This window comes from Columba livia, chromosome 3, assembly GCF_036013475.1.
Source record: "Columba livia isolate bColLiv1 breed racing homer chromosome 3, bColLiv1.pat.W.v2, whole genome shotgun sequence".
Lineage (NCBI taxonomy): Eukaryota > Metazoa > Chordata > Aves > Columbiformes > Columbidae > Columba > Columba livia.
In genome coordinates this window covers 8,202,003-8,217,359 of record NC_088604.1, presented here as the reverse complement: position 1 = coordinate 8,217,359, position 15,357 = coordinate 8,202,003, and the positions used below count along the sequence as shown (strand labels likewise).

The window sequence follows — 15,357 nt, the reverse complement described above, 5'->3', positions numbered from 1 at the left end:
AACAAACACCAAATGAAACTATTTAGCACATTACGTGTTAGCTAAATGTAGAAAAAGCAATGTTAACACAAACATGACTAAACTCACTCTGAAGCAGCTGAGGTAGTAGATAAAGATACTGTAGGAGGAAGTAAGGCCTTCTTAGGAGATAAAGATTTTTCTCCATCTGGTATTTTTTCTACATAATTGGATGGAAACCAACCAAAATGTCCTTGAAAACTCCCGTAAAGCCAACCAGGCTCTCCCACAGTTTTTTCATCAACCTACGGACAGGAGGACAAATACAAATAGAATTAGCAGCGTGAAACAAACAGGGTTTCTAGTGTGTCAGCACCCGCTGGCACTCTGAACTGAACAGCACGGGCTGCACTCACACCAGGATCAGCATTTTCAGTCTCTTCCCTATCGGAACTGAGCTGATTTTGCCCTATTCGAGAAACAGGGTCATGATGCAATCGCCCTGTTTTCAGCCACAGGTGGAGACAGGTCTCCAAGTCATTATAGTCCTTCAAATGGGCCCCAACCATGCACATTTGGGACCATGGCCTATACCTGGAGCCATTCTGGTTTGCCAAAAAACTACAGTGCGTTGTGTTGTATTTTGCCAGATGTGCAGACAAGAGGCAGCGGCTGGTGAGCCGGACAGCACATGAAAACAACTGCTGCAGTTCTGCTCACAGATATCACTAACTGTGTCATCTGACTGCATCTAAAACACATCCAAAAAATCCTGTTATTTACTATACAATTCAGTACAGAATTGAGTCACAGAATCACTGAGGCTGGAAAAGACCTTCAAGGTCATTGAGTCCAACAATCAACCTAACACAGTTAAGTCCACCTCTCAACCATGTCCCTAAGTGCCACATCTATGTGTCTTTTAAACCCCTCCAGCAATGGTGACTCCACCACTTCCCTGGGCAGCCTGTTCCAATGCCTGACAACCCTTTCTGCAAAGAATTGTTTTCCTAATATCCAATCTGAACCTCCCCTGGTGCAACTTGAGGCTGTTTCCTCTCATCCTATCACTTGTTACTTGGGAGATCAGTACCCAGCCAAGAGCGTCCTTAAATATTCATAGCAATACTGAAGTCTCCACTATGCTGCAAATTAGTCAAAATCAGCTAAAAATCAGCAGTTCATCAAATACTATCAGCTAGTTAGCTCAGCTGAGGTTTGAGGTATAAGAGGAGAAAGAGGATGCAGTGGCAGTGGCTGTGAGACTGTTTCTAAAATCAGTTACCGGTAGTGAAATCACACAGTTAACTACGTCTGAGAAGGGCACCAAACCACAACTTACTTCTTTGTTCTCTCTTCCATGCTTCATTGGTTTGAAAATATAAACAAATGATTTAACTCAAACTGAAGCCTAACACTTAAGTGTTTTAATATTTTGTACCACATTGCTTCTTAAATTCTTCTTTAGCAACAACTTATATTACTTATAATCTGAACAAGGAACCATATGCACTTTTATATTAGATACATATATATTAATTGTACTACCACAGTTGTAAATCAGTTTTCACATTTCCACCTGAATGCACACGCTTTTAAAAACCTGTTAGCAGACAAGGGATATAATGACATGAAACAGCACAGATTTCAACTGTCAGAAGATATTTCCAATATTATGATCCTGCTGTGATGTTATAGACCTCATAGACCGTAAATTCAGATGAATCCAGGGAAGTGCTACAAAGAATAGACGCAGAATAAACTACTATAGTTATCTGTCTGAGGGAGTGTTACAAAGGACCAGCCAGCAAGAGGCAGAAGTCTACGCTAACAATACATTCGATTCAGAAGAAACTTTCACATCTACTTGCTAAGTAACAAGTTTAACTTGAATTGAAATGGCATTAATAATTTTGTCAATTTATGTAGCCATTTATGGATCCATTTTCTACATTTCATATTTCAAGTAGACACTTAAATGCCAACCTGCACACGTACAATGAACTGCAGCAGCTGCATCATTCTTGATGAACTGAATTTAGAAAGTTTATGTTTAGAGTTCACTATTGTTATTCTAAACAGGTTGTCAACGCCTCTAGGATGTGTAAGATCCAATGAAAGATTTTAGCTGAACTAATCCTAAATTTACCTTTAAAAAACCCCCTACAAAACAAACAATTAAAAAAAAAAATCACATTTAAATTTTGAGAAAGTCTTAAAATATATCAAAATAATGCTTTTGACACTTGGTGTGTCTCCAGGCTGGGGAAACAGGGTTGGACTTTTGCAAGTTAAACATCAATGGCAAATCTTACCTGAATTACATCCCCAGTATTAAAGCTCATCTCATCGTGATTCCTCGCTTCAAATGGATATAAAGCTCTGTAATTTACCAAGGCAACTGAATTTCTAGACTCTGAGGCATTAACTGCATTGCCTGTAAAGAGAAGAAAACTAGTTACCATTTTGATACAGCTGAAAGAAATGCACTTGGTTGCAGCTCTGCCATTCTATGTAACAGGTATGAATACAAGAACAAAACTGTTCTTGCTCCAAAGACACTATGCAAGTATCAGAGGGGAACACAGCTACAACAGCTGATGGGATGCACACCATGCAAGAATTTCACATGCTAATCATAGTAAACGTATCAATAAAATAAATGCATTAATGTTCATTAAAATCAATGCAATAAAATGCACTGGAAAAATGACATCCTTATATTCTCATCTCATCACACCACTCTGGCTAAGCCTGTGCTTTAATATAGTCTCATTTAACATTATTATAATTTTCCAACTGAAAAGATACCACTGCTACAACAATAATGTTTAGCAGCAGTTGTGAAGATTTTACTTAGAAACCTGAACTACCATGATTTCTATTTTCTTTGCATCTACGCTCTCCACACCTGGTTTTGCTAGCAGTGAATGTTTTACAATGCATGGCGTGCGGACACCTTTCAGCACTGCCATAATACGGTTCTTGCTGAACTCAGTGACAAATGTGGCTAATAAAAACCTATGAGAACTAATGAAGGATGGAACTAATCAAAACTGCCTTCAGTGAAAATATTGTTAAATCAGTATTTTTCAAAGTCCCACAACTAAAGTTTGGTTGACTTCAGTTCTTTACTTTTTAATAAACGACATTGATTAAAAAAAGAAATAAACTACATTTCAATGTCAATAAATCACTTTGCTGAGCGTTACCTGCCCATCCACTCATCACTGAACAAAATTCCTCCATATTAGCATTCTGCTTTAATGACAGAAAGCACAGGCCTTAGGAAAAAGCTAAAATATTACTGTTTCCAGCATCTGTGATTTGTTGGCCATGATCACTGGAAGATTTGTCAGAGTTATAGGTGCTGAAAACCAATAGAACAAAGTTAACAGGATGATTCTTAACTAACTAAAGACATGGAACATTGCTGTGGTTTGGGCTTTTTTAAATAATATTTTAGACAATAAGCCTGTCATCGTGTCACATTAACAATAGTACACGTAAAGAATGAAGTAACGCTCAGGAAAATAAGAACCATTAAAGCAAAAATCAAACGGACTAAGATTACCTTCACTTTTCCAGGGCGGCTTAAGACTTTTACCCTCTGTTGGTTTCAACAGATCTGCAAACTTCTCATTTATGTTTAATTTAGAAGCGCGTTTCTCCACCTCCTGAGAGTTGGTCACTTCTTTTATCTTCTTTATTTCTGTGTTCTGCTTACGCCTCTCCTCAGCTTCTTTTGCAATTTGTTCTAACTTTCTTCTGTCTTCTTCCAGTTGCCTCTGCCTTTGTTTTTCTGTCTCCCTCAAGACTGTGTCTTGCTTTTTTTTCTCCTCCTCTGCATGAAGCTGTTTATTTTCCCTTTCTCTCATCAGAGCAACTGCTTCTTCAGCTTTTAGCTTTTCTTGAACTTTCTCCTGCATTCGTTCTTCCTCCAGTCGCTTCTTTTTCTCTTCCTCTTCCCTTCGGATATTTTCCTGCCATCGGTTCTCCTTCTCCCGTTTTGCTTTCCTGAAAGAAAGGAATGGGAAGTAGGAGAATATTCATATAAAAATAATGAGATTGTGTTCATAGAGTACTCAACTGCACTTGTCAGTAAAACTGAGTCTACGATACTGATCACTCTCCTCATGAGTGCCAGTATATTTTACATATAAATAACAAATGGATTAAAATTCTTGGTATAGAAACACTCCCATGGAGTTACTTGTGCAATGTCTCCACGAGCTCTTCTGCTCATCTACATCCTGATGAGCAAGAAACGATCTGATAACTGAACAAAGGTGGTTTTAAGCTGTCTGCCAAGGTAGTATCCAAACCTCACGACTGGAAATGAAGATTTCCAAACAGATTAATAACAAAATTTCACTTTGGTGCATTTACAAAAAATAGTCTTTGCATACTGATGTCTGCTGCTTTAATTTTTTGCCTTCAGCAGTTGTAATCAGTTCAATATGCTTATCCCCGCCACAGCCACACTCCAGCAGGCAGAATCTGCAAATCTGACTGTATTCTCTGAAATTGTTCAGATTTTGTCCTGTGCCTCATCTCTCTGAAGAAGTTATTATCCAATTCAACACCTTTCAAAATCATTATATGTTGAGACCTTTCTTCTGAAAAGAGTGGACCTGTCCCTTTGGGCCGCTGTCTGAAGAGGTTATTGAGGAGGCACCAAGCCTGGATTGGATATTAGAAAAAAATTGGATGGTAGGAAAAATTTCTTCATGGAAAGGGCTGTCGGGCATTGGAACAGGCTGCCCAGGGCAGCGGTGGAGTCACCATCCCTGGAGGGGTTTAAAAGGTATTCAGATGAGGCTCTTAGGGACATGGTTTAGTGCTAGAGTCAGGTTATGGCTGGACTCGATGATCCTGAGGGCCTCTTCCAACCAAAATGATTCTCTGATTCTATTCTATGATTCTAGAGGAGACCACTTCATCAAATCACTGTGGGAGGTCTATTGGTCGGATGGTCATTTTATTGTGTTTTCAAGCATGTGACAGCATCTAAGGGGAGCTGTGCAATACCATTGTTACTCTATCAGATAGCTATGCTGAACAGAAAAATTAACCGGACATTGTTATACATACAGCATACGGCTCTCTTAAAGGGACTGTCACAAATTTTATGACATTCCAATCATACTTGTAGAAAAGCATTGCCCTGAGTTAAGACCATGAATCAACAAACGCCACAAGGCCACTAGCTCTGCTTCATTAAAAACAGTCAAAGCAAATATGAATAATTGAATATCTCTCTCAAATTAAAATGACAAAACACAGCAATTCTCTGAATGAGAAGGAAAGTCAAGACTAGTACATCGAAGCAATTCCAGAGCTGAGGACTCCCCACCCAGAGCACCCATCCGCCTTTTCTCTGGCAATGATTTAATCCAGGGCTGCTGAACGGGCAGCTGCTCCAGAAGGTCTGGAGAGAGGAAAAACAGAGTGGTGGCTTAAGATGGCCAGAATCAAACCCAAGAAACTATGGTTTCTTAATCAATGAAACAGGAGAAAATAAAACCAGTTGGGAACAACACCATGAGAAACCAAGAGCTGAGATCAGTGAAAGTCTGAGTGCTTGATACCAGGCTGGGCTGAGCTCAACCAGGACCATAAATGTGAAAGGAAGATTGTTTCAAACATATTCTAATGTTTTCATTGTCCTCCCTAAAAAGGCATCAAATTTAAAACTCAGAGCTTGCTCACTCATCCAGCTTTCAAGATCAACATAGGAATTAAGCAGGCAATGAGGCTTCTGTTGTCTTGAGTATCAATTTCACAGCTGAATATACATGACAAAAAACTGGTAACTTCTCAGTCAGAAGTGCTTTTAAGGAACTAGGTCAGATCTTTTGAAGGCCAGCAAAACAGAGCAGAAAACATAAGGAATTTTAAATGTATGAGTATTATCTATAACAGGAGCTAAAAATTTTATTAGCAAAAGTGACTACCTGCTTTATCTGAATTACAAGTTCTTTTTTTAAAAATGAAGATAAAAACAGACTTGAAAGAGCAATTCAAACCATCTTATATTACTGGTACTCCACATGTTTTCTCTTAGGCAACTCACTAGGATGCATTCTTACCGATTAGCTTCCCTTTTAACATAATCACCATCTTAAAAGTCATCACAGCATTACTTTGCTTTAAAAGCTGCTAACGCTGATACATTCAGACGCGGTACCTTGCAGCCTCGTCTTCCAGTCGCTTTTTCTGTGCAAGTTCAGCTCTTCTTTTTTCTACCTCTCTTATTTTGTCCTGTTTGATCCTGTGGAGCTGCTCCAAGGCTAATTGCTGCGTGCTGTAACTTTCTCTCAGGTCCTTAGGAGGAAACACAAAGTACATAAAAAATAAATAAAGCCAATCTTTCCAGAAAACCATCCAGGCATTTTAATGCTTTGTGAACCAAGTTTTAATACAAATGGACAAAGTAATACTGAGTTATTAACAGTCCTTGGAGGTCACTGTAAAGAAAATCAAATAAACAGAAGTATTAAAGTGGCCGGCAGGTTTGCAAAGACTTTGGCATAATTTAGGGTTTCAAAAGCCCTTAAAAATCATACACCTGTTGGAAATGGCAAATACAGAGGAGGAAAAGGGAAGATACAAAACTGAGTGTTCAAACACAACATTATCTAAGGACACAAAAGGCAATGAGGTGTGTTTTAAACAACTACAGGACACATCTGATGAGTACGCAGACTTCAACTGGAAGCCAACACGATACCACAAACCTGACAAACACGTCCCTTCAGTAGGGTGTTTGCCTTTGCGATGAATAATCAGTCCCATATTTAAATCAGAAAAACTTTCTAGAAATATCCAGCAGGCTTGCCACTGTGAGAAGCCAGAGCCTAAAGACACTACCTCGGATTGCAGTTTTCCTATATTTGTAAACTCCACAGTTTTACTCTTTTTCTTTAAAACACATCTTTCCATTCCTATTCCATCTCCCTCTGTTAACAAACTTTTCCACAGCAGAAAATCAGCATGAATCTTTAAGATAATTAAATTTACAGACGAAAACAAATCAGCAATAATGGAATTACTTTAGATTGTACTTCACCATGTTACAGAACACCTGTAAGATACACTATTTTCTTCTCAGGAATGCTATGGATACACCCTGAGCAACGCAACAGGTGTACCCTGACTTCTCACATCTATCACAGTATCTAGTCTCATAAATGCAAATAGAGCAGGTAAGAATGATCTATTCTCACTACAACATGCACCTCTAAGAATAATCATGTTGCCTACGAGATGCTGTGCAATTTCTGCATCAGTGTAGCAACAAACTAAACCAGACAATTGACTACGACTTTTCCCCATAGTCAGCTGAGAATACCTTTTCTTCTCATTTTGCATAGAAACTGAGGATCACTATGGAAACAAAATCGCATTATAAAAAGTCTTGTATCTCTGATTTAAGGACAGAATAACCCTTATGCAAAAGGGGAAGGCCACTTAAGTAATTCTTAAGTAATTTATGTGGGGGAAAACACAGCAACAAAAAAATAGAAGTCAGATTTTTTGGCCCCAGCAGACAAAAGCAGCGTTGAGGGAAAAACAGCGAGTAGGTTTTAGTACTGGGTTAATCTGGAGGCTTAATAGCATTGTGTTTGCCATGTCATATGTCATATTCTGGGCATCGATGCTATTTATAGACTCAAACTCGACTGGGAATTCATTAATGTGACTCAGAGCCTAAGATGTATGAATACAGGCACAGAGAGACGGGTACAGAGCAACAGATGGAAAGGTGGGAGAAGACACCGCTTCCATCTAAGAAAGTATGTTTTGGTTGATGATACCATAGACGAAATGAAAAATATCTGGGTAAAACGACTGAGTAAACATAACATGTTAAGAAATAAAATGACTATCACTGTTTTGCAGTTTGGTTTTCTAGGCAGGTAAGAAAACGTTAAGTCTTTAAGGGGATGTCAAAGCTAGCAGAAAAAAAAGAACCTACTGATTTTCTTTTAGGAAAATTTATTTAATAGAGGTTGTACATCCAAACAGAAAGGGTAAGCAGAGAAAAAGTGCGAAATAATTAAAAACCAAAAAGAGCCAAAGATTAGAAAATAACCTTAAGTAAGAGGAAGAGGTTGTTGAGACAGCTTAGCAGAGACAAAAGGCACTGAAGAACAGAATCATCCATATTCTCACACTGTAAGATAAGGCAGATAAAAAGCCAATTAATCTTTGCACTGTATTTTGAAAAACATATTTTAGGGAAAACTAAATGGTAGATGCAGCCACTGAACACAGCAAGCCATGCAATAAACAAGTCACTAAAAATGCTTGTTCTATGTACTCGTTTTTTAAAAATAAAAGAAACTCCTTAAAAGTTTACAATTTTTTCTTCATGTTCTTTTTATTGGAGAGCGCAGAGCCCTCACAACGGCTCAGCATAAATCCATTACTTAAGAGTAAAGTTCACATCAGTGCCACTGGGAGTAAGCTGGTATTAATAAATGAAGTAAAGTGTGTGCATGCTGCCCTGCCTGAGAGCTGTGGGCATTTCTAGGGAAACAAAACCACCTTCAGCACCACTGGTCAGTATTTCTTAACTTCTACACAAATAAGCGGTCTATGCTTACTTTTAGGACAACGTCTAAATCTGCTATCAGACCCTGCATTATGTACTATGAAACCCTGTATTTTGTTCAATTAAAGTTAAATGTTCAGTCCGCAATTCAAGAATTGTAGCAAATTTAACCTCAGTACCATAATAACAGAATTTACAAGGGCTTGAGAAACTTCAGTTCTAAATCAATGTGAATTCTAGCAGTCAAAAGTTATGAGTGAGCAACAGTTGATTCATGCAAAGCGATGATTAGCAAGAGATTTGAATTTTAGTACATTATCAATACTTTAGAGTGCATTTTTGTTACTGCAAGACTTCTGGTAATTCTTATTTAACATTGGAAGTTGGGGAAAGTTTTATGGAAGCCTGGTAGAAGTGCCACCAATCTTTATGACTGGATGGAGAAATCAAGATACTGCTTACCAGCCTAAGACTAAGTGTAGTGTTTAGATAATGCACGTACCTTAAGCTGACTGTTAAATGCATCCATTTCGGCAAGTTTAGAAGCAGTTTCTTTCTCAAGGGCATCTAGTTGTTCCTTGAGTCTTTGGCATAATTCTTCCTTTTCTACGGACTTCTTGTGCACTGAACCGAGTCCTGTGCCTGCATAAGGCAAGTCAAGCAATTTTATAAGGGTTTCTGTTTTCACTCATTCTTTTATTATTTTCCTAATATACTATACACACACTCCCAACCTCTTTCCTCACAAGAATTCCTTGATTTACCTTTCTCTTTGTATACAGCACAAAGAAGAAAAGGCCCCAACACCTGAGACATACAGGCATTGCATATATATACATATATACAGAATAATTTGCAAGTTGTTTTTTCTTTAATATCAGACCAATTCATAGCAAGTTCCTCTACATAGGGACTTTAGTACAATTCGATGTAAAAAACAGTGTAGATTTTACATAAATTAACTCTCTCGGATTTATGTTACCAAAGGAATACAAGATGTAATAGTATCTGTAGGCCATATAGTCTGCGTAAAAGTTTCAAGCAAACTCGGTGCTTTCTCACAAAAATATATTTGTTTGCCTGTTATTTAGAACATGATGGAAATAACGGAAAGCAGATGACAATGCTAAGATGGCACTAACTCAAAAGATACAAAAATTAAGGTGTGATTAACAACTGTGTATCCTCAGCCTTTTTTACAAGTGATAAAAGCCAGCAACGCAAACCAAAGAGAATTCATTTGCAGGCACTTACTGTGAGTGTTTTCAAGCTCAGCATTTTTAATTCTTTCACTTAACAGCTGTTTTTCAGGAACTAAATAGGTTAGTTTATTCTGATACTCCTGTAGGTTTGAAGAGAACATAAGACATTTTTAATATTGTTTATAAATCAGTAAGTAAAAAGGGTGAATTTTCAAACATAACTTCAACTAATGTTAAGAAAACATAGATGAAAGTTATCATTATGGGGTAGAGGAAAAAATGACTTCCACATTCTCAATATAAACACTATTAAAAGTGAATGCTTTTTGACCCCAAAACATTAACACAGTTGAAAAAAACAAAAACAACAGACATGCTAGAAGTGTAAATATTATCATAAGAACATTTGGCTGCCCCAAGCCCAACATCAAACAGTAACTGGGACACATATGAACATGAAGAGAAGTTTCCCTGATGTGCAGGAGCATTACATAAAAATATAGTAGAGCATGATTTATAATAGTCAAGTGCTTTGAAATAATTCATGTTTTGCTATTCCAAGAGAGAAAAAAAGCACATCAGGGTACTTCAGCCCAATTTGCTCTGCATACAGAAAAACATTCCTCATAAAAATCAGTCTGAAGCCATAAAATAATTCATAATTAAAGAGAAGTCACTATTACCGGTTCACATAGGCACAGCTGAAGTTTTGACCACTGTCCTCATTAAACTAGGAGCTTGTTGGAGTACATGTCATCATTTCTTTAACACCGTATATAAAATTTAAAACCTCTGCAATGTTGATGGCCTTGCCGATTTCTTCTCTCCTCTGTAATCAAACCCATTCCCTATTCCTCCCCATGGGTATGAATTATCAACAGCATTCCTGAAACACCGAATAAGAAGTAAAGGACACAAAGTCACACACCTGAAGCTGTTGCTGTAGTTGCTTGACTTCCATAATTCCTTGGTCATATTTCTTATCTAATGCCTCCAGCTCACTTTTCCGAATTTGCTTTTTGCTTCGAATATCTTGCAATCTGCCTGAGATCTGCTGATGTTTGTCCGTCTAGAAGGGAAGTAAAAGAGAAATTATACCACAAACAACAAGTAACACTTCTCCGCTAAATCTGTGGGCGATTAGTTCATGATCAATTCTTTAAAACAACCCAAAATATCTGCTTTAGATTGCTCATGCAAAGCAGGGTGAAACTCCTGGTGGGCCATTAATGTAGATTCTAAGATTTGCATACTTTAAAATACTGTATTTCAACATGTGTAGTGCAAATTTCTGTCTTACCAGGGCTTCTAATTCAAGATTAAGGCTCTTCTTTTTAGAGGTCAACTTGACAATTTCTTCTTGTTCTCTGTTACGTTGATTAAGAAGTTCTTGGCGACGAATTCTCTCCCATTCCAACCGTCGCTGGCGCTCAAGTTCTTGTTTCGCTGCCTGCGGAAAAGTCACATTACCTTAAATCACAATGGAGATGCAGAACACGGAGATCATGATTTAATACAATGTATTCTATATCTAAATAGCATAAGAGCAACACATCAAGTTGTCTTTTGTTAAAGTGGTCCTATACACTTCAGCAAAGAATGGAGGAAGCAATCCTGTAAGATTCTTCATGCCATGCTCTTAACTCTGGATGAAGAAAAGCTACATAATTCAGACAAAAAACCTGTGTATCTTAGAGGACTGCCCATAAATGAGCACGTTGATTGATATTACTCATAACCTCCTTCAAGTATTTCACAGAACTGCAAAAAAATATACAAGTCTTATGCATGCGCCGAGACACCCAGTAGAAGCAAACTGGCTCAAGTTCATCTGTCAAAATGTAATCAATTATGAATTCAGTACAATCTCATTCGGTACACATATTTTTGCAGAAATCCAATAAATTTGTCCAAGGAAATCTTATCTGTCCTATAGGCATCTGAAAACTTCAGTCTACTCCAACACTTGATTCATTTATAATAGACACAACGTTTTCAGACAGAAACGACGTTCTCTCTCCAAGACAACATGCCAGTGGCCATGTGAGGAGAGACAACCAAAGCCAGCATTCCAATCCTGAACACTCTGTCAAGTGGATACTGTAAGCATGAACACATTCCTTACAGAACTAAAAAATAACTTCAAGAAAACAACCTCCCGCCTTTCTATTTCTTTCCTTCTTTCTTCTTCTCGTTGTCTTTCCAGCTCGCGCTGTCTCTCCAGCTGCCTTTCCATTTCGAGTTGTTTTTTCCGTTCCTGCTCCTGACGTTCCCTCTCTCGTCGCTCTTGTTCTTCTCTTTCTTTCTGAGCCTTACGTTCAGCCTCCCTCTGCTGCTGTTCCAACAGGACCTGACGGCGTTTTTCCAGCTCCATATTTCCCCTCTCATAGTTGGCTTTCCTTTTGTCCTCAAAAGTCACTAAAATAAGGAAAGGTTGTTATTTCTGTCCTGTGCAAAACATTCCTCTCAAACAACAACAAAAAAATAGTTGTAATTTAAAACTGACCATGAAAACTACTTGAATTTTAGAGGAAACATAAAATAACAGCTTTTGTATGATAGGAGAAGAATGTCTTCTGTTAAACAGGTTTTCCACTGTGCAAGAAACATTAACACAGAGAAAGAGCTTAAGTTTTAAGGGTGTTCCCTAAGAGCTCCTGGAGGTATAAACAGCAGAACACAAAACAGGATCAAGCTCAATTACTGCAATACAGGATAAAAAGAGATAGAAAGGAATGATTTAGGCTCCCAGCAACCACCTTTCCAAAAAGAGAGGCAAGTTGTGTCTTGCATGCACAGAGACCTTCGCTGGTAGCATGAGGGAGTCGAGCAGAATCTAAGTTATGCACAAAATGCATCTGGTTTTCAGAGAATTAAACTACATTGCAAGCCCTTGTTTTTAAAGTGTCCAGAACAAAGTAATGCCAGGAACTTTCAACTTAAAAAACAAATTGCAGTAGCATGCCAGTATTTGGCCATGAAGGATTTCTTTTCCAAAATACATTATTAATCAGCACATTTTTCCTTTCCTACAGCTAAAAATAGCCCTATCTCTGCATTCTTAATTTTATTAGATGCAATAGACTGGCTACATCCACTTAACAACCTTCCCACCATCCAAGTTAAAAGGGATCTAGCTCCTGAAATGAAGCTCCCTAGGGATTTGATCATGTCTTCCACTTTCTAAAGGTTTCAGTGCCCTTTCAAGACAGCCATATACATTAAGAACGTGCACCCTGTTTTTACCTGGTTGTTTTTTCTGTGGCTCCTCCTCTTGCACAGGCTGGTAAGATGGCAGAGTTCCATTTATATTTTCAGTGTACTTTCCACTCCTGGAGGTCAAAAAAAACCAACACACCATCGTTAGAGAAATAACAGTTATTTTCTTTGTTTAAAACACCTCAGTTAAAAGTATATTATGCTTCACTGCCCTCAGCGATATACCTGAAGGAAGGCGGAACCAGTTCAAGGGGCAGAGTTAGTGGCAGAGGCTGCCCGGCCTTGGCCATGTCGGTGAGGTGCATGGCCAACACAAACTCGTCAGCCTTCAGCTGCCCGTCTCCATCGATATCAGCCAGCGACCTGTGGAGTTTTAACAGCAATCATGATTACAGCCAAACATCGCAATCACTCAAGAATGATAGCTGAAACAACTGACTGTAAAAACCATTTTAAAAACAGAGAATCCCTGTGAAATGTTCTGGTGAAAATAGCTATGATTAATAACAGGAATTGATACAATTGATGATAATTAATTAATTAATAGGATTAATAACAGGAATATGAGGAGCAGTTGAAAGAACTGGGGCTGTTCAGCCTGGAGAAAAGGAGGCTGAGGGGAGACATTATCACTGTCTGCAACTGCCTGAAAGGAGGTTGTAGCATGGAGGGGGTTGGTCTCTTCTCTTGAGCAAGAAGTGACAGGACAAGAGGAAATGGCCTCAAGTTTGAAGTATCATGGGAGGTTTAGGTTGGATATTAGGAAAAAAATCTTCACAGAAAGGGTTGTGAGGCATTGGAACAGGCTGCCCAGGACAGTGGTGGAGTCACCATCCCCGGATGATGTTCAAAAGGTGTTTAAATGAGGTTCTTAGGGACATGGTTTAGTGCTAGAGTCAGGTTATCGTTGGACTCGATGATCCCGAGGGTCTCTTCCAACTGAAATGATTCTATGATTCTATAGTTGATGAAGGAAGATATTATTTTGTTTAATAATGTACTGCTATTCAGATGTTTCCATAAAACATAAAAAAGGACTTGAAAGGTTAAGAGACATCTCTCTATTTATTGCACCACCAAGAGAAGAGCTGGGAAGATAATCAAGGCTGTTTTTAAGCAGCTCAAAATGCTATAAACCACTTTTTTTATTATTATTTTTTAAAGCAAAATAAAACATTCTATAAAACAACATCAAATTCTACAATGTGAACCTTTGCATAGAATTCTTCCCCTTGTGTCTCCTCGACAGGGCAGAGAAGACGTGAGATGTCCCAGAGCACCTTGCAACGGGTAGGAAAATGATCACCTACCCCCCTTAAGGAGAACACACAACCATATCCCCAGCCTACAAAATGCTTCCCACACAACTGGAGGAGGGGGAGAACTGTGAAATGTTTCCAGAGATGCAGGCAAGAAAGCAGAAACCTTTCTCAAAAAGCTACCTATGAAGATACAACTGCAGGAGTGTGTCCTTAGACTGCATTTAAGTGAAATGCTTAATAAAGTAACTTCATTAAAAAAACAAAGGCAGTTTAAAAGCCCACTAAAACCAAAAAGGAAATGATAAAACAACAAAAAAAACATGCCTATACAAACCACAGTGAAAAACAAAAGCAGGAGATGATGAAATGAGATTTTTATTATGTTCACAGACCAGCACTATTGACACATAACAGTACTCTTATTACAGTAATTACCATGAGTACAGTAGAAAATACTGGTAATTCGTTACTGTTTTATTAAATAAAGTATGTTTCCTCTCTTAACACCATAAACTCGTTGATTTCATAATCAGTTCCAAAACTTACCAAATAGTAGCCAGCTGAGTCTGTGAGAGATTTGATTGCAGAAGGGCATTCCTTGCTTGAAATCCTTAGTGAAAAGATAAAAGATTTTAATAAAAATAAATACTTTGAGCAAAGATGCACATGTAGCAAAAAATAGGTCAAGAACCGGGCCATGTTTATTTTTAATATTAATCTAATCCATTTTCATCAGTGGCTGACAGTTGGCATTACTTCCAGGCTTAATGACAGGCATTACAACCTGGACACAATAAAAATGTAAGTATTCTTGTGTACTTTTTTCATTCAGAGCACCTCACCGAAATACTGACATGAAAAATGGATATTTATGGTAATCTCCACAGCTGTTACAAAAGCACAGCTTGAGTGAGCATGCTGAAAAGCTGTCAGCTTCCCTTTGATAGCAAAAAAACATATACCTTTCTAGGCAAGCTGATGAAACCTTCAGCCCAAAACCAACTGAAGAAGACAAAAAGCACTGAATTCCTTTCTTAAAAGAGAGAATTGCTTTCCTTTTTTTGTAGGCGAGGAAACTGAGGTAGAAGCTTAGTCAATGCTTATTCAAAATGGGAAATCTAGTAAGCTAGTAACATACATACTGACTTTACATGTA

The 15,357-nt window shown here is 38.1% G+C and overlaps 1 protein-coding gene across 7 annotated transcripts in view; it reads right to left on the bottom strand.

Annotated features, from left to right (window-relative positions):
• Positions 1-15,357, bottom strand: part of ITSN2 (intersectin 2) — an 88,259-nt gene that overhangs the window by 30,081 nt on the left and 42,821 nt on the right. For 5 of the 7 annotated variants that reach the window (XM_065055755.1, XM_065055752.1, XM_065055757.1 and 2 more), the window contains exons 9-21: positions 14,748-14,811; positions 13,165-13,302; positions 12,967-13,052; positions 11,876-12,138; positions 11,021-11,170; positions 10,649-10,789; positions 9,773-9,860; positions 9,021-9,160; positions 8,057-8,137; positions 6,149-6,285; positions 3,533-3,975; positions 2,274-2,395; positions 88-263 (exon numbers count right to left, since the gene is read on the bottom strand). In XM_065055755.1, coding sequence (XP_064911827.1) covers positions 88-263; positions 2,274-2,395; positions 3,533-3,975; positions 6,149-6,285; positions 8,057-8,137; positions 9,021-9,160; positions 9,773-9,860; positions 10,649-10,789; positions 11,021-11,170; positions 11,876-12,138; positions 12,967-13,052; positions 13,165-13,302; positions 14,748-14,811 — 2,029 coding nt within the window. The remainder of the gene's footprint in view (positions 1-87; positions 264-2,273; positions 2,396-3,532; positions 3,976-6,148; positions 6,286-8,056; positions 8,138-9,020; positions 9,161-9,772; positions 9,861-10,648; positions 10,790-11,020; positions 11,171-11,875; positions 12,139-12,966; positions 13,053-13,164; positions 13,303-14,747; positions 14,812-15,357) is intronic. The other 2 variants (XM_065055756.1, XM_065055758.1) reach the window with 1 other exon arrangement.